Source organism: Pseudonaja textilis, chromosome 5 (assembly GCF_049901715.1).
Source record: "Pseudonaja textilis isolate UNSWEBS1 chromosome 5, rPseTex1.2, whole genome shotgun sequence".
NCBI classification, from domain to species: domain Eukaryota; kingdom Metazoa; phylum Chordata; class Lepidosauria; order Squamata; family Elapidae; genus Pseudonaja; species Pseudonaja textilis.
In genome coordinates this window covers 4,633,446-4,653,608 of record NC_141994.1, presented here as the reverse complement: position 1 = coordinate 4,653,608, position 20,163 = coordinate 4,633,446, and the positions used below count along the sequence as shown (strand labels likewise).

At 35.4% G+C, this 20,163-nt stretch overlaps 1 protein-coding gene across 2 annotated transcripts in view; it reads left to right on the top strand.

Moving 5' to 3' along the window:
• TFEC (transcription factor EC) overlaps positions 1-20,163 on the top strand; it is a 61,156-nt gene that overhangs the window by 20,581 nt on the left and 20,412 nt on the right. The window contains exons 1-3 of one of the 2 annotated variants that reach the window (XM_087934041.1): positions 9,316-9,998; positions 10,468-10,713; positions 12,344-12,439. In XM_087934041.1, the coding sequence (XP_087790167.1) occupies positions 9,966-9,998; positions 10,468-10,713; positions 12,344-12,439 (375 nt within the window). In that variant the 5' untranslated portion in view covers positions 9,316-9,965. Of the gene's footprint in view, positions 1-9,315; positions 9,999-10,467; positions 10,714-12,343; positions 12,440-20,163 lie in introns of those variants that run through there. The other variant, XM_087934042.1, reaches the window with a different exon arrangement.

Here is a 20,163-nt window from a genome sequence, read left to right as displayed (position 1 = left end):
CCAGGCTTCGTCAAACTTAATAAAACACAAACCTGATTTTAAAAGCAAAACCTATTTTAATGCAACGCTGGGAATTACTTACATTACCAGCCAAAACTAATTATACACAGTTCCTCCAGATAAGAACGCACTTTTCAGTGCTGTAGAATGCTTGCCAACAAACAGACATCCAATGAAGGCTTAACATAAACCAACCCCACCAAACCCAGAAAAAAAACAACCAGAGTAAAGAGCTTCAAGACAGACTCGGAAATTATTGAACTTTTCATCATTGAGGAGGGACTTTTATGCCTTATGGGAGGGGCAATCACCTCCCAGCCTTACTCCCAAGTCGCCCCTTCTGCTTCAGCTGTGCTCGCCTTCTAGTAGCTCTGTGCACACACACACTGGGGACAGGCTCCTTGGGGTCCTCTTCTTCACTACTGCCAGACTCCGAAAACCCTGAAGGCAGCACCCCACTCTCAGAGGGTCCTGGCCCCATCCCTGCATCAGATGTGGGACCCTCGTCCAAGTCCTCACCAGACTTCCTGACTGGTTGCTTTTTGTCCTCACTGTCCAATACCTCTGTCTTCTGCACCAGCTGGCGGCAAACCACAAAAGTGGGACCATGGTGTGTACTTAGCCATCTTTTAGCCATCTTTTAGCCATCTTCTTGCCTCGTCCTATTTGAGCTAATGAAGACTGAATCTTCAAAAATGAGTGATTATGCCAAACAGCTTTATTTCCTACAATTATTTTTCATAAATAATTTTACTTTACATTTTTACTTTAATCAAAGTAAATATCATTTTAAACTTCTTTTTGTCAGAGAACTGTACTGCACCAATAGAAGTGAATATTTGTAACTTAGGAGGAACTCCTTGGTGCTCTCTGAGCTTTTGTTTTCATGCAGATGTTTCATTAACAAACTAGATAACATCATCAGTGCACTGGTAATGAAATATTTGCAAGAAAACAGCCAAGCTTAGAGAACACCAAGGACCCTACAACTATACTGCGAAAAGTATAATATTCAGAAAAAAACATACATATAAAACGGTAAATGTTTTATGTATATCACAGCTAAATGTAGATATACTGAATCTAGGTTATTTCCATAACTGATGGAACTGTACTTCAAGTTTCATAATGTTTGACCTTTAGCCTTGCTGGTAGAGAATTGTGTGAGTTGAAATTTAATTTACTTGATTGTGATAATTCTATCTGTATTTAAATCCTCTATCTTCATATTTGCCTATTTCTAGATATGTTTCTAGATATACCATTAAATATGCCATACCTTTTATTTCAGTAAGTAACATGAAATGTTTTTATCTTGAAAAGATTTTTTTTCACTTCTGCTTTATCCAAAATTCCAGTTCATATTAAGGAAGTATACAAATATATCACTTCTCTCTTTCTAAAAAAAACCCTCTCTAAATTTATCCAAAGTAATTAGCCATACATTATTCATTGTCAAATATTTAACACCTTGTTCCTTATTCTCTTGTCATTAGCAAGCTGCTTTCATTCCAGTAACAGTGATCTTTGAGACTGGTCTGCATAATAGGGGTGGTTATATAAACTGCTAAGATCTAATCAATTCAACCCTAACTAAGCTGCTAGGATCTTCTGCCTATTGTTTAACTAAAATGACCAAACCCCATTTGTCAATTTATTTTCCTTTTTAAAACACAGCATCTTATTGTGTTGCTAAGTAATTTGGGGAAGTAATATTTTATGTTAAATCTGTAATGAATATGGCTTATTCATAAGGCTGATTGAATTCTGATATACGATATTTATTTTAAGGATTATGTGATTTTAATGTGGATTATGATGTTAGTCTTTTTTCACAGCTGCTGTAACAAAAGAATACAGGAATGTGTTCTAATGTATGTACAAAAAGATTTTAAAATATCATATAAATACAGTCATCATCACCATCATCATTTTAGCCACTGTCTATCCACTACAGAATGAAGGCCTCTTCCAACCAATATGGCCCTGAGCTTTCTTTTGCCAACTAGGCCGGCAATACTTGCTGATGTATTTCATGTTATTTGACAAAATACATATTTCTATTTTGATAATATTGCATCAGCTAAGCTTGATTTTTTTCAGCAAATTACTTTTTCCTTTTTAATGGTTATTTAAAAAATGTAATTTTAATTTTATGCTTTCTTACTCCAAGTTTACAATCTTGAAGTCTTGAAAGAAAGTTCTCGTGCATTTATCATCCCCCTTCCAGCTGCTCCCAAATAACACAACCTTACCTACCAGTTTAAGGTAGGTGATACTCAAATCAAAGAGTGTATAGTAGCAATGATACTGATTTTAAATTGGCCTACATGAGAATGAAGTAAACAATGAGAGTATCTCTAAATGAGAATCAAATGAACAATTAAAGCTCTTTGTGACGTAGACTTCATTTTTCAGTAGTAATGCATAAAATCAGCCTTCTAGATTTATTTTACTCTGCACGAGTGGAGAAGGAGTTCATTGCTGATGTAATTGTCTTAATCCATTTAAATCAGATGAATAGACAATGATGACCAAAGTGCAACTTGTAGGTTCTTCTGACCTTCTCAATAACTTTTGCTATAATATCTTTTCTATTTGGAAAGGGGATGGCCTTGTGCTGAAGTGATGCTATGCCTAATCAAATAGAAGGTGCTCTTGGGAATATCTTGTATTCCCAGGAGCAGTGCTAGGAAGCAAGTGTGTCTGCAGAATGGAGGTCAAAGAGTCAAAATAGTATTTGAGACTGCCATGTTGACTTTTTTAAAATCTCCCCAGTATGTATCCTGAAGTAATGGGCTAAATCTATATCATTTGTGCTGGCATCAATATTAAATCACTCACTGAGATTATCTTGAGATTTAGATCATGATAGGAACTCTGTACTAACTTTTAACCTGGCTAAGGTAAAGCTGTTGAAGTGTCACACGTTGTTGTCTTAGTAATGATCTAAACGTAGACATGAACTACTGCAGTGCAAGGCAGCATCTTACAGAGTTGCATATTAGGAAGTCTTAGCTTGAATCGTATTGAAGGGATTTAATAATAATAGAATAGGTAGAATTAATGGGACATAATAATAGAATCAGTAGAATTACTTTAACTGCTTTTTCGCTTATGTGAGAATTGCTTTGCTTCTGCCAGTAATAGAATTAAGCACCACTTCTGCTTGGTTGTTTTTCTGTACGACTCTGTCCCTGGTGAAACAAGAAGCGGGGTGTGTTATGGCCTTCCAGGGTTCTGACATTGGGCAAACACCTGTGTTGCTAAGCACCCAGCCCTCCTCCCCCTGGTTCCTTGCTGCACCGGTGAAGGAGAGAACGGGCACAAGGAAGGCTTGGCCCAGGGGGGCAGGGCTTGTTTCCGATTGGTTACCTGCATGTATAAGATGTTAGTTACACTCTCACTAGGTATGGCTTTTTCCTTGCATGCTTTCTGCCTATATATGGTGAAAATTGTCCACCCAAGCATTTTTCTTTGGCCAAAATAAAAACTGTTATTTTTCTCCAAGCCTCTGCTTGAGTTCCTCCCTTTGGCACTATTGGTGACTTAAATTTGGACCTTACATTAAGTTTGCATTAAGTCTCTAGATCAGGGCTCACCAATCTTTTGGACCTCAGGGACCACCAAACTTATAATTTTAAATCCCAGGGACAACTAACTGGTTCTGTGAGGTGGCCTAATTTGTGAGTGTGGCTTGGTGGTCATGTGACTGGCCGGGCATGTCTTGCATGTAAATATTATCAATATTTATGTAAATATTGTATTTTTTTAACAACTTTTACCCAAAATCAGGCAAAGCAGGCAGGCAGATTGAGTTGCTCACAGAATCACAGATTCATTCAGAGATCTATCTATCTGCCATCGGCTTGCTCAGTCTGTCACATAAGATTTGCCTGCAAGCAAACTCACAAAATTAACTCACAACACACCATGTATGTAAATATTGAATTTTTTTTATAAAAAAAAAAAGAGAGAAACTTTTACCCAAAGTCAGGCAAAGCAGGCAGGCAGATTGAGTTGCTCACAGAATCATTTGTGATCTATCTATCTGCCATCAGCTAGCTCAGTCTCTCAACTTTGCTTGCCGTGAGTTGGCACTGAATAATAGAACCTCCAGTTCTAAGGGAGGTTCAGCTGTGCTTAAAAGCAGAGCCGAAGATCTAAAGACTAGCTAGAAAGCAAGAAATCCAACCATTTCATGCTTCCTAGCTAATCTAAATCTCCCAGCACAGCAGAACAGATGATGGTTGGAAAAATGAAAAATAGCAATTTAGCAGGCAAGTTGCCGGGTAAGGATTGAGTGGGCGGGGAGGGTTCCCGCAGGCCATGTGGGTGGCGCAGCCTTGTATTTCTGTGCAGCCTGGATTAATTGCTTTTGGGGGGGTGCTCTGGGCATGAGATTTCTCTGTAGCCTACCAAAATTTTCTCATGGCCCACTGGTTGGCGACCATTGCTCTAGATCATGATTGTTGGCTGGATGCATCACGCATTGGACATGTCCACGCCCAGTTTAGCGAATGGAGGAAAGTCCCAATACATCATGTGATACCACTGTGATGATGTGAGTTGGACACCCCTGCTCTAGATGATTAAGTCACCCATTTCTATTATTTTTGACTCTATTCATCTGACTCTGTGAATATTAGTTAGGGTGTATTTTTTTCAGATTAAAAAAATCAATAGCTGTTTTATAACCCTACTTTCCCATCTTTCAAGATATAGCATTGTTCTCAGAGAATTTTATATTTCAAATTACAAAGGAATAACATTATTAGAAAAGCCATTAAGACCTAGATCTTGCCCCATGTATTTGGAAATAACTGAGTGGAATTCCCTTCTGGTTTAATTGTCATGTTCATTCTTCATTTTATATATTAAATTTTGGGTAGGTTTTTAAATTTTATATGGTTGTTTCTGGGTTTATTTTTTGTTCTGATTCTTTTCTTTTTGCTGTATGTTGTCCAGAGTAACATTGCCTTAGGTTAGGTGGTCCTATAAATAAATACAAATTAAATATTAACAATTTTTGAGAAGATTGTTGGCCACTTATTGTGAACAGTAATATGTAAATCCCTGAAGATTAATCCAGTTGCCAGCTGCTGGCTTTTTCCCTTTTCACTTGAAGTTACAGAATTCATTATATTAAACTACTATATAACTACTACTGCTGTTACTACTTCTACTTGTAGTATGAGAATGATGAGGATGCAGATTTTCTGTTAATGCTCAACTTTAGCTGTTCATCTATAGTTGCTATTAAGAGAGGATATTGTAATTTGGGGTTGAAATGAGCGGTCTTCGGCGCTCTCTGAGCTTGGTTGTTTTCTTGCAAACGTGTTGATGTTGTTACTTAGTTTGAGTAATGACATGTCCGCAAGAAAATAACCAAACTCAGAGAGCACCACGGACCCTTCAGTGTTACTATTTGATTCACCCTCAGGAGATTTGATCATGGAATGTTTCAGGATTAACTGTAATGACTGGAAGTAAAAGTGTTGTAGTAGCTCTCCTTTCTACTGTATGTATTAGAATTCAGTTGGTTTTGATGGGAAAGGTGAGATTAAATCCCAAACTGATTTTTTAAATAATCCAAATGGTTCCATGACATGAAACATTTTTATTGCTATAGTAGTGTAGCAATAAAATGTACTATGTACTACCTATATTCCAGACAGATGCATTTCAGCCGGACTTTTAAGAATTAGTTAAAATAAAATAGCAACATACCTGGGAAAATTTAACAGAAACAGATTTCCTTTACCTTTATACATTTGCCCTGTGTATTTATGAGCCTAATTCTAAAATAGAACTATTTATTTGAAAAAACATTTCAAATTTTGAAATTGGACATCTGACTAATTCTCCTTTTCCTTATCTCCTGGGAAAATTTTTATGGAAAAACAATTTTGCGGTAAATTCCCTCTGCCTTTTGAAACAAGTAGTTACTATACTAGAGCTTCTCCTTGAACAAGTGAGTATACCAACTGAATACAGCTTGTAAAACAATTTTTTTTATGTATAATACGATAATACATTATTAGAAGCATGCACGAAAATACAAATAATATGATTTCTTTTAAAAAGTTGTAACCCAATAGATTCATTCATTCCTTATAGCAGACATCATGCATATAAATAGTAGATTGAAAAATGTACTTCCCCTGTATAGATTTTTAAAAGTTATTTTACCTTAAAGTAGTCTTTATTTTGGGTTGGTGGAAACTAAAATTATGGAAATTAGGCTTTGGTTTCTAATTCCTGGCATATGTAAACTCAAAATAGTAGCTGTTGCTAGCATGAATTACATTACAAGACTAAGGTTTTAGTTAAAGAGCTTTGAACAAGGGAGGAAAGGTTTGTGAATGAAATATTGCAGGATGTGTCTGTTAGCAGGTTATTTGCTTTACTGTATTAATCAAGCACAAATTTAAAACTGGTTATTAGTTCATATTGAAATGGAGATGAGTGCTATCCCTTATAGTTGGCAATGCTAGCAGAGTAAAATCCTCAGGGATTTCCTTTCCTCCTTCCTTCATATTGCTTTTCTGATTAAATCTTAGGTTTGCTCTGTATTAATTCTGTAATTTTAATTATTTTTCTTATAAATCACTTTGGGATATATGATGGACGGGGTAAGTAAGTTCATGTTGTGTCTAGAAAATACTGTACATCTGGTCCATCAACATCTATTCAGCTCAGAACTTTGAACACAGATTCCCTCAAATCAAGCTGAACATTGCATTATTTAACTATTCTGGCTTCAAATTGGCTTACTGGCATGTCAGTCTTAGTGCTCTAACATTGCAAGGAATTCAGGATCTAAAGATAGTTCCTCTTGAACTACAATACAAGAAGATTTAATAATGCCTAACAGCTATGATAAAGAAGTGTATACAGAAAGAGAGAAACCAGAACTATTTTTAGATTTTTGACACTAAAATAGACAGCTCAATAATGCAGTTGTAGCGGGAACCATGAAAATAGTTGTTTCTTCAGTTTCTTTCATTTCACTCAGTTTGTTGAAGATTATGGTGTCAAAAGGTTAATATAAATAACTATTTAATGTCACATGAATGTTTTGTTTAAACTTCAAAGCTTTTACACACAATAACCTTTATTCTAAATAGGACAGAATAAAATGTAGCTATTGATGAAGATAAATATAAAGAAGATTCTGTTTTCAGGGTTAAGAGAGGAAAAAACCTTAGCAATAATATTTGTAATTTGACCATATAAACTGATAGGTCACCTTAGTTAACCTCGGGGTGCCACATGAACATGACCACGTAGTTTTTTTCGTATCAAAGTGGAAGTAATCAGTCTGTTGGGATTTTATTTTATTTTATTTTTAAATTTTCCAGGCTTGTTTCCTGCCCTGGGCTTTTCTAATATTGTCTAATTCAAGAATGAACTGTAATTATCCCTGCTTAGCCTTTTTCTTAATCAGTGGAGATTTTGCCAACTGCTGTGAAGGCAACTGCTAACTACTTCCGTGTGGAAAGTTTGAAAATTCAAGGGAACCTTTAACATGTAGAGCAGCAGATAGAAGCAGATAGAAGATCCTAGCATTTGCTGTAGGTTTCCTAAAAGTGGACAATCTTTTCTATTGCTTTTGAAAATCAGAAACAAAGAACCAAAGTCCTAAATGCCTTCCTCTCTGTTTTCACAATGCTAAAAGCGTCCGAGCAGTTCTTGCATCTTGATGAAATGAAAGAAGGTCTGTTTTATTATTAATGACCAAGGGACTGGACCAAATGTGCTTTTTCAAGAGGTAACCGGACTTTCTGATTTTTCTTGATATTTCACTTCTCATTCAAGAACCTGAAGAAGCTTCTTGAATGAGAAGCAAAACATCTTCAAAGAACAACCAGAAAGTCCAATTACCTCTTGAAAAAGCACCTTTGGGACAACCATGACCTGGATGACTGAGAATCTCCATAGATAAGAGACTGGACTTTTCCTAACAATGTATGTTCAAATTCCAAGATTGCCAAAGAAATCCAGTGTTTCAGTTTTGCCTCCACAAAAGGGTGAAACTGATTCTTCAATGTATGAAAATTCTTGTGATGCAGATGCTTTTGGTTTTCAAGTTAAACTCTGATATGATGCTCCCTGAAGGTCATAATTATACAAATATTGAAGGAATTGAATTTAAGGTGGTTTAAGGTAGTCATTTCACCAGTGCAACATTCTATATGATTAGGTACTGTATACTTATTAATTACTATTCTGATGAGTCAGTTGCCCTCCAGATAGATCACTTAAATTTCTTTGATGTAAATGAAGTGCTATGCAGAGATAAAAATGAATTTAGGAAGGCTGAATAGAATGATGTCAAACTCGATTTCATTGAGGACTGGTTCAGGGTTGTGTTTGACCTAGGGGGACCAGGGACATGGCCAGAATGGGTGTGGCCAGCTCAACATCATTCATCAAGGCTCTTTGGCCGTGATGGCCTCCTGCAGTGCTCTGCCAGCAAAAACAGAGCTCAGGAGGCTGTGTGCAGCTGCCTGGATTCCATTTTTGCTGACAGAGTGCTGTGGGAGGCCATTGTGGCCAAAAACGGAGCCCCAGAGGGCCGCATGTGGCCCTCCTGAGCTCCATTTTTGCTGGCAGAGGCACAGCGAACCACTTCTTTGCTGTTCCCAGGGTGGGCTTGCAGGCCAGATCTAAATACCCTGCAGGCCAGCTCCTAGGCCTTGAGTTTGACACCACTGATATAGTAGGATACTCTTAAAATATAATGTCGAGCAAATGTTAAATTGAAAATAAAGGATGTTGCAAACATCCTTTTTAATATTTAGTCGTGATTGTATTTCACAAATACAAATAGGTTACAGTTATATTAATGAATAATAATCTATACAGATGCATAGATCTATTTCCAAGTAAACATACATAAAATTTCTAATGTCTAGATATAATCCAGAAGATTATTTCAGACCAGATTGAATAATAAGCATTGAAAAATAATTGTCTGATTTCAGAAGCTGAATATTACATGTTTTCTCATGGAAAATATTTTTAACTCAAAGATTGAATGCACATATAAAACTTAGTAGAAAAAAAGTCATGATTTGTTTATGTGGCTACATAGACTATACAATGAACATTCCAATTGTAATTGTGAGTCAGTTACAGCTTCACTGGCTGCATGATCCAGTCAAATGGAAGTGCTGAAGCACCACTAAAATAAAGTTGATATATTTTTGGCTGAATTTTTGATTTATGCGTAGTTATGTTCTATTCTGTAAATATTTTTTTTTTTTGCAGATGTTTGAGAACTGAGATGGCTAGTTTTAAACTCTACTTTAATGCTTCTCAGTTAATTTTTTTGCAATTTTATTCATTTAAATAAATACATAAATACCTATAATGGAATAGAACTTGAAAAAAAGTAAAAGCAAGATGAAATAACATAGAATAGCTGGGGAAGCAACGGGTATCTAAAGGATTAGTATAAGAATGTGAGTTTGTGATCCTCTTAAATTTGCTTGAAAAATAATTACATTAACTAAAACTAGGATTAGAATTGCATACTGCATTTAATGTTACAAGTAAATTAAATATAATACACAAAAGCTTCAGTATTATTTAAATCTTAAGAAACATTGGAAGAAAATTAGAAGAAAATTCTCATTAGTCATACTAGAGTATTTCAAGAAAGCCAGAGGCTGAATGTAACAGTACATATTTGTATAGCCTCTATCCTTGAAGTAGATAAATAGTAGGAATGTGGAGAGGCTCTAAAATGGGTGTTATTTGAAGTTGTGGCTATCAATCTGCACAAAGGATGGACTGTACAATTAGCTATTTAGGACATGACCACTAACTTTATTATGCCTCATTGGTTGCACAAAATTTTGTCAGTCCCAAAGCAAAGCACTGAGAATACTATATTTGTCCTGTCAGACTTCCATCATCTTATATACTTTCCTGGATAATCTGTGGTAAACCTGAAAATGCCTCATTTGACAGATTGCTCTTGCTATCAGGTGAGCTAATTTTTAAAAAGATGCCTAATGGTTAATTATTTTGTTAATGCAATGCCCATTTTTTAGAATGTTTGTTATTGGGATATAACTGTATAGATAAATTTCATTTCAGACAAGGTTTTAAAACAGGGTTGCATGGTAATTATATATTAAATAATGCCTAGATATCTTTTGTAAATGTTTATTCCCACCAATAGTGGGATGAATATTGAGTGAGAATTGGAAAATTTAGAGAGTAAAGAAAAATGGTTTGAAAAAAGCATCATTTTTATTAGTTTGTGAATGTAGCATAGATAATTCTGATGCAAGCAATAGCAATTACAATCTACTTGTATTAACAGTCAAAGGATACAACGGTCAAAGATTTCAAGTGGAAATATAACTTATCTCACTGCTATCAAATTTCTCTATCAAAAATGTGCATATCAGGCTTACAAAGGATTTCAGTATCTTTTCCTGTTATTTTCAGGTTCAAGCCCATCTGGAAAATCCAATGAGGTATCACATTCAGCAAATTCCACAGCATCAAGTGAAACCATTCCTGACACTGGATACCAAGTTATCTAACCAACCTCAATCACTGCCTAATTCCCAATCTGTATCTTCTTCAGGATCTACACCTATAGTAAAGAGTGGTCATGTGCCACCTACTAGCAATATCAGCATTCCTGAAAGTCCAGTAACCAAGATACTAACTCTTGGAGGAGAAAATGGGGTATGATTTATAGTGAGATTAGTTCAGAGCAGGGTATTATACTAAACGGAATTGACAAGAAAACAATTCTCCAATTTGTTCAGCTCTTACTGTTTAAATAAGATAGGGTTAAGGAAGGATGACTTCAGACATTAGTTTTATTGATTGCACCATAAAGCTTGCATATTAAAAAATCATAACTTCATTGTGTATCCAAGTTCCTAGGGACATCAACAAGCAATGCATCATCATTAACAAGTCTTTGATTATCATATCATCACTGCTTAATGATGTGTTTTGTATATGATGTGCTAAAAATCATTTTCATTTTTTCAAGGAATCTAATCATAACTGAACAAACTATGCAAAAGCGAAAAAAATGTTAGGGTTGATGTTTGTTATTGGAGGTTGAAAAGTAAAGTAGGGGAGAAAAAACCAACTTCCCTTATTTGATTTTGTTTTCCTATATTTTTATTTGAGCCTTCCTTTCCATTTAAGAGAAAAAGTAGTCTTTCTTTCATGTACAAGTATTCTTGTTTCAGCAAATCGGGATTGTAGAACTATTGCATTCTATACTTTATAACTATATTATTTAGTAATATAACAGCTCCTATTCTGCAAATGTAGACCATAGGGCTGTCCATATTTTTGAAGAGGTAGGTTGGTTTGGACAGAGACTGAAATGAATCACTTCTTGGAAATGGTTGTACAAAGCAGTAGCTTCCTGCAGGTCTAGCAGTAAAGCAATAATATTTATTCTTCCTCATTTTCAAGCTCCTTTTATCATGGAACATTTCTGACAAATTTAAAGCTATTTCAATTGTTGGGATTCTCGTGCCTTAGCTTTATGGCCAAAATACTGATATTCCAGGGATAGAAAGTTGTTCCCAAATGCTTTAAGTTCATTCAGTTATTTTCAAAATGTTCAGAACCATTATTTCTCCCATCTAATCTACCTACTCTTATTTACTATTTCTCTTATCACTGTAAATTAGTCACATAAATGATTCTGGCTAACAAGAGGTCAATAAATAGTTAATAAGATGTTATTATCATAAGTAGTGGTATAGTTTTGGCTATGTGATGTGTATCCCACTGAGAGAGAAAGAAGTACATGTGGATGATTTTAGTGGATTAGAGATAATAAGGAAATAGGATAAAATCAGTAAATAACTGAAATCAATTTGATTGGCTGAAGAAAAATAATACTTCAGAGAGAAAACAGTTTGGGACTTCATTGTCTATTTCCTCAAATGGGTATTCTGATCCCCCCCTCAAAAATCAACAAGTAACCACTTGGTTAAGTGGTAGGTTTTTCTTTTTCTCTGTTCTTTCTTCAAAGAACTCAGAAAGTCTTATATATTGTTTCCAGGTGATCTTTAACTCACATAGTATATAGGAACCATTCCATTTAATTATAGCAGGATCATGACATTATGGTCTTTCAGAGATAGGTTTCTGAGGTAGGTTTACTAAATATTAGTTTTTAATTTGGTTTTGCTCTTAATTTTTTTTTTTTAGATTGCAGTCCTCTACTTCATTTAACGTATGTATTATTGATCTCCCTTTAGCATGAACTTGTATAGAATTGTACTGTAAGTTTCTCTATTAGCTATTCATTTTCACTCATTAGCAATTTTTGTTCTATTAGATGGAAGACGTTATTGATGATATAATCAACATGGAATCAAATTTTAATGATGAAGGGATATGTCGGATTGAAACACCACTGCCGATACCAAGAGTGGTAAGTAATTGGCAGACTTTGTCATGAGAACAATTGAGAATATGGGTCAGAAAATTGTAGTTTGGAATTGTAATCAGGTAAAATTCTTGCACTCTTTTGTCAAACTTTCCTTTGCAAATACAAATTCTAAATGTGTACCATAGAAACTGTACTGTTCAAAGTTGTAATCCTATATTATAATTGGTGAGGTTATGGATTCATTGATTTGCTAGAATGGCTTTAATATTTTTATTTTCTTCACCAGTTTGTAGTCACTTTTTTCAGAAAAAGTTCATGCGGAATAACAACATAATTCAAATTCCTTAGCATTTATTTTATTTTTATTTTCAAAGATAGCATTTATTAAGACAATTTCTATCAAAATAGAAATTATTGCCAAGAGAATATATGCCCTACTATTTCAGTATTGATTGATTTTAATTATTTAAGTATTCTGTAGGAATGAAAAAATAGGAACAAGAATTGTATGTAGTATATATTTACATACTTTTTGTACATACAATTGTTGGTGAAACTTACAGTTGTCAAATATAACAATATTGAGGTACAGTTTCATATATACAAATTGCAATTAAGTATAACACTTTATTAAAAATTCCAATTCTCTCTATCTAACTTTTCAACATTTTTGAACAATTAATAAAAATCAAAATGGTCTCTTCTCGTCTCACCAGAAATTGAAGTCTAGCTGTTTTAAACTTCTACTCTCAAATATTCCTTTAGATCTTTATGGTACCTGAAGTAATGTTGTTGATATGAACAATTTCTAGCCTGTAATTATCATTAGTATTAAAGTTTAGTACATATTTGAAGGGAAGGGAGCTGACTAAATAGTAACACCTCTATCACTAATCTTAGCTGACTGGAAAAGGCTGTGCAAGACATCAAGGCAAATGACATTGTCAAGCACATTTTACATTAGATCAGGCATAAATTCCAAGGAGGAATCAAAGGTCATTTGATATATCAGCTTCAGCAACTGTCAGTATGTCATGAGTACAAGCTTGACAAAAAACAAAAAATAACAAGAAAAACAAGCATCAAATTATGCAGAGTGTCCATATTGAGTTTTTAAAATAACCATTTATTTAGTTAAGTATAATGAATGCTATAATGAGAATTGAAGAGTTGGCTTTAGTATACCATTAAGTGTATCCCTTTGATGAAAAGGTTTAAGGTAAATTTCCCCTCTTGGGGAAATTGGATATTAGATGAGTGGCAAATAAATTTCTTAAATAAATAAATATGAAAAAAATCTAAATTTATTTATATAAGTTGTGTTCCCCAAACATGCTGCAATTAACTATTTCTAGCAAATAACAGGAAAAGTTATATGGACCCTTTAGTATTGTTGGGTCATTAAAAGCCATTGGTTTTAATGAAGTGGCAAATGTTCTGAACTTTCAAGTTGATCTGATAATTGCTAAATGCACTGAGAAAGAAACACTGTATCCGTATGCTGTGCACAGAGGATCATTATCAGGAATGGAAAGCAAAACTTTCCGTTCAGATTCTGCTGAAATATAGCTGGATAAAATGTGGAAAAACATTGTATATTGAGTGTGTGCCATCTAGAGCACACATTGAATCCATTTTGACAAAAATATTGTGCATTATTTCCTTCTCTCTTACCAAAGCTTGCTGTCTTGTTTGGTATAGCATTCATGTGCATGGTGAGATATTTCAAGAAATTTTCAAGATATGCCCCCTAATCTGTACCATGAAAAATCACTTCATTTTTCTTTTATTTCAATAGGAGGTGGTTTCAAGTAGAACTATCTTTTGATACCATCTTTCCTGTTAAGTAAGATATAATTGTGTAATTTTATGGTGAGGATGTGATTTCATAATATATCAATGTGGTCTGTTTCCTCTTGCTGACATCTAGTGTATTCCTAGATCTATCTGTATAATAATATTTGTTCAGAAGTAACGAGGCTTTTGAAACAATTCAGCTGCCATGGTGTTTTGTTCTACCTAATTTGTACATAAAATATTTATACAACATTTTTGTTTGAGATAAAACTTGTCATAAATTGGAATTTAGTTCATAAACGCTTGCTTGCTATGTAAAGAATGAACTACTAGGTCACCTCATTTCTTTTAAATCAATATAATTTATTTCAGCATAAAATGCCCAACCTGACATTCAAACCTTTTTGGAGTGATCTCTGGCGGTGTTTCTTTGTCAAGGCAGCTTAGTATCTTATAGACATTCAACTTTTTACTTTGCATTTATGGCTGATAAAAACATTTCTTGTTGCATTATTAAAATGTGTACCTCGGTATCATAGGAGTTGGCATGACATTCTTAGCAAACTTGGCAGTTGTTGGCAGTATCCATTTTCCCCTGTTAACATTTAATCTATTTAATTTAGTATTGTACCCAAATATACTTACATATTTTTACAAATTAGGTAAGTTATAAAGTTTCTAACTTGAAGGCTGGGTGCAATAAAACAGAGTAAGCTTCAATCAATACGTATGATATTTTGCAGGTAGAATATGTCTGGGCAATGCATTTGATGGCCCCATTTTAGTATAATGTGAAAGTGGGTCTGCAAATCACCTACCACATGAACAAAAGTGTATCTGGCATCCAAATGATCATTATACAAATTGTATAGCAATCACAATCACATAGATCACTTACAGAAAAAGCCACTGTTAATGCGTAGATTTTTTGTGTGAAAAGGATTAATATCAGTCCAATTATGTAGATTAAGCTAGGAAATCAACTCTAAAGAAAGACTAAAAAACTATATTGGGATTGTTGCAAGCCTGATTTTGCTTTGCCTCTTTTTATTTTATACCTTTGTTGTTTGCCATATATTTGTCCTGTGGACAGCCCATATCCTTTCCTTCTGTGGAAGCATTAAAACCTTAATATATATATTTTTAAAAAATGGACAGAGAAAATGAAACCTTTGAACACTAAATCTTGGAGGATTAATGACACACTGCTAATTTTTTATCATACCATTTTAGAAGGGTTTTGCTTTGCTTTGTTTTGCTACTCTGAAATTATCTAATTGAGATTGTAGACTACATCCTTTAAAAGATTAATTCCGTGAACTGTGAGTTTGAAATGTGAGTTTTAATGTAGATTGAATATTTTTTTTTTAGAATGAGAGAATTTCCATATTGGCAAGAGGTGGTCTTCTCATATTCATTGCAGTAAATATTTAGATCTTTGTAGTATAGTGGTTGTTAGTGGGAATGCCTGTGAGGTGAGGTCAAAAAAGTCAAGATGACAGTCATAACAGTTTTTGGGTCAATCACTCTGAAGTTTCTTTATATTCTGCTGTAGAATTGTTCTCAATAAATAACCACAAGCTGCTAGTTGAGAAGATACCTTAAAGCCTGGCTTAACAAAAGATCTTGTTTTACACAATGAAAAAGTCAGTCCTGTCCCAAGATGGATATATATTCTACTGAAAATGAGCTAAAAACTCATGTAATCAGAAATCCAGCACTGAAATGAATGTTGTGGCCATTGTATGTTCTAATCTGAGTCCCATTCTAAGAAAGGGACCATAGTATAATTACATATCCATTGTTGACCTATTCCTTGAAAGGTTTTCTAGTTAATACCACTGCTATGTTTCCATTATCTATCTTGAACACTATCCTCCTTGGATGTTCTGCTTTTCCAATATCGTCTGCCTCATCCATCTGTTTACTATATAATCAAACTCAGCATTTTTGCTTGCCTGGTACAAAGACAAGTGTTAGCTTGAAGATAAAAGGTCTTGTAGATGGGCAGTTAAATCACAGACAATTGAAAATAAACAATTAAAGTTACTTCAAGGTCATTTCTCTAGTTTGCAGCTAATAAGACAGTCTCTCTGCCTCTTTGTGAACAGGCTTAATATAGGCTAGAGCAAGTAGAATACACAAAGCCATACTGTTTCCTCTCCAGTTTAGGAGGACAAATATATTTTGATGGTTTTGTTTCGTTGTGTAGGTAGTTGCATTAGAAGCAGAGGATCGGTTTGCATTAAAAGGTCCAAAGTCAATGCATATTTGGTCGTTCATCTGCAAAGACATGAACATGTTGGTTAGTTAAATTGAATGCACCTAAAGATAACATGATAAAAAAGTGAAACAAATATTGAGCAAAATCTATTTTAGTTACCATATTTTTCGGATTAAGATGCTCTAGCTTTTGGGGAAGAAAACAAGAAAAAGAAATCTACCTCTGCCTCCCTTGCAGTAAACAGCAAATAACCTGGTCAAATTCAGCACAGCCCGATTTAGCATGAGCAGCTGATTGTCAGTTGGATCTGCCTCCCGATGATCAACTGTTTCAGGCTGCAGGGATCACCATCGCCTATTGCCGCCTCTGCATGCCTCATTTTTGGCCTCCGTATCCCATTTTCGGCCTCCACACACCCCGTTTTTGGCCTCCATGTGCCCCATTTTTGGTCTGCTCTGGGCAGCGGGGATTGGAACAGGCTAAAAATGGGCGTGCAGAGGCAGAAAACAGGATGCGGAGGCTGAAAGCACACAGAGACAGCAATAGGCGATGGCGATCCCTCCAGCCTGAAACAGCTGGTTGTTGGGAGGCAGATCCATCCGACAATCAGCTGCTTGTGTTAAATCAGGCTGTGATGAATCTGACCAGGTGGTTTGCTGTTTGTTGCAAGGAGGAAAACTGCTGGGAGGCAGGAGCTGAAGGGTGGGGGGCGGTGAGCGGGTGGGGCTTTGGCAACATTCACTGTATAAGGCACAAAGATATTTCCACCCACTTTTGGGGCGGAGGGGAAGTATGTCTTATACACCGAAAAATATGGTAATTAAAATGACCCACAAAATGCATTTTTCTATCATATGAACTGTTAATGAAAATACCACTACATTCTTAAACTTTTGAAGCACTGTCATTGATGGCTGCATTTTAAAATCAGTGGGTCTGAGGTTTAAACTTAAGACCTATTTTTAAATTTTCTCCTTGAAAGTTAGCAGCAAATCAAGTACCTTCTTTTTCCAACAATACGGCCTCCCCCAATAGGAAGTCCCAGCATGTTTTATAGGCATGAAATGAAATTAAGCCCCTCCCCCCAAATTAAGGCCTATATTAAAACATGCGAAATGGGGGGGAATGGTGGGGGGGCTTGCCGTTAGGAAGTACTTTTGTTGTACACCCAGATATGGTGCTGCCTGTGCTGACCCCAATACGAAGTGCCCCACCAAAGCCGAGGTCAACATCCAAGCTGTCGCCACCTGCCCACCCAAAGATGCAAGGGGGGGGAATTAAGTCACCCCCGAAAAGACTGCGTAGCTCAAAAAAAAAAAAAGACCCGGCCTTATTATATGAGAAACACGGTATTTTGTCACTACCTATGCCCCATACTTTCTAATTAATTATAGGCTAAAATGGGTTCTGAGTGCTATTCTGTTGAGACGAACTTTAACTGGCCACTTTAACTTTAACTAGTTAAATTAGAAGCAGTTTAAATTAACAGGTGAACAAATTAAACAAGTAAGCAAGTTTAAATTTTAACGTAGAATGTAGAGAGAAGTTTTCAGTAAATGCTGGACAGACATCAATTGTGATTTTAACATGGCCCAGACAGGATTGATTTCACAAATACGTACAAGGTAGTTCTTAATATAGAACACCTGGTTATTTATAACTGTATATATCAGTAGTGGGATTCAAAATTTTTTATTACCAGTTCTGTGGGAGTGGCTTGGTAGGCTGTAAAATCTCCAGTCAGAGGTGGTATTTGCTGGTTCTCTGAACTACTCAAAATTTCCACTACCGGTTCTCCAGAACTGGTCAGAACCTGTTGAATATCACCTCTGATATGTATGAATTTATGATGTGAGTCAATGATAGATAGAGATATGATAGAGTCAATGTCTGACAGCTGTTTCGGGCATGTTGCCTTAAGATGATAGAAGTATAAATGTAAGCATGGAAAATAATGACTGCTACAGTAAACCAGGTGGGTAGAGATTGGGAAACCAGATTACAAATGGGTTTATAAAGGGTAAATATATTAGGCTATAGATAAGTATGACTACCTAATGAACAGAACACTAAAGGAAGACATGGTAGCAATCTTCCGATATATGAAGATGACACAGGGAAAAAGATGTGTCTTTATTCTCTATGATATTCCAGAATAGCACATCAGAAAGCCTTAAAAGACAAATTCAAATTCCAGGAGTAATTTTCTATTCTCTCAATGATCATCCTTCTTCATGACAGACAAAAGGAAATGATTATTTACACACTTTATCTTTTATCAGTTTTGTTATTTCAAGGTATAGTGAAAGCCACCAGTTTACATGGTTTGATCAAATAAGAATATCAATAGCTACTACTAATAATAGCTACAATATGCACAGAAGCAGAGACCACTAATGAATTAATGTCTTATAGGTTGCTGGCTAGCAGCTGCAGTGATAAAAATGCTCCAGTCGATGGATTTATGGCTTGATCCAGCAGAGTTCTTATATTTTAAATAGGATAAATATACACATGCAGAAGACTAAAGTCACTTGGGCGATTTCATAAAATTATTGAAAGACTGTTTGTTCATCTTACCTATTTCACTAAACAGCCTTGTAAAATTAAGCTAAGGGGCCCAAAAGAGCCACATTGATATATATATATCCCTCCTCAGGCCTGAAACATAGCTGGACAAATTTGGGCCAGCCATTTTCTCTCAGCCCAACTCACTTCACAGGTTTGTTGATGTGGGGAATATAGGAGAAGGATATATTTGCCACCTTGTTGAGTTATTTATAAAAATAATAAAATAAGACAATTCTTTAAAAAAAAAAGGTGATGATAATAATAAGAATGACAAAAAAATCATCAGCTCCTAACCCTCACTGTATATAACAGAGGTACATACAAAAATGTCCATACTTCAATCAAATAAAATACAAAGTGATGCTCTGTTTTATTATTTAAATTAGCTAGTACCGGAGCATATCGGAAATTTAATTTGGTTAGGGAGTTCTTCATGTTTTTGCAGTTGCATTGTCTAAAGATATCTGGTTAATCGTTTTCTGTCTTAAGCAACATCGAAGTAAAACATTCCTGGTTTGAAGGCCTGTGTCATGTGTTATTTCAGCTGCAGCAAGTCAGACTATAGTAGATGCTGTTTTGCCAACCATTCAGCACTCAGCATGATACGCTTTCAATGAAATGGTAATCCAGGCACTCTTGTGTTCAGATAATATTCAAGAGAGATGTCAGCCCTGCCTCTATTCAAAACCCAAGAAAGAAAACCCCAACTCCATTGAGATAGAGAAGGAGTATTTGTGTTGAGTTTTAAGTGATAGCAGTGAAAGCAAGGCAAGATCTCATTCAAAACATGTGAAAATTACAGGTTGAAAGTTTCCACACACCCCTTCCTCCAGGGTTCCTTGCTGAGTATCCAATCAATGTCCAGTATGAAGTTGCATAAAGCTCATCTTCAGGTATTTCACCCATCTGGAGTCCTAGGATGGTTGGCCTTGACAGGCTGTAAACAACTCCACTCAGTGGTGCAGTAATTCTTGAAAGCAAACCTTCCTTTTAGTTCACATGGGACTTCACCTCACCAGCTCACTTCCCCAACCCAAATGCCATGGCAGCAGCCAATAGCAAGAATGCATCAAAGAGGTATCCCATGCTGGAGATCTGGCTTATAGAGCTGTTGTGCAAAAGATCATTGACTTGAGAGGTGCAGATGATGACACACTGGGAGATTTTTTTTTGT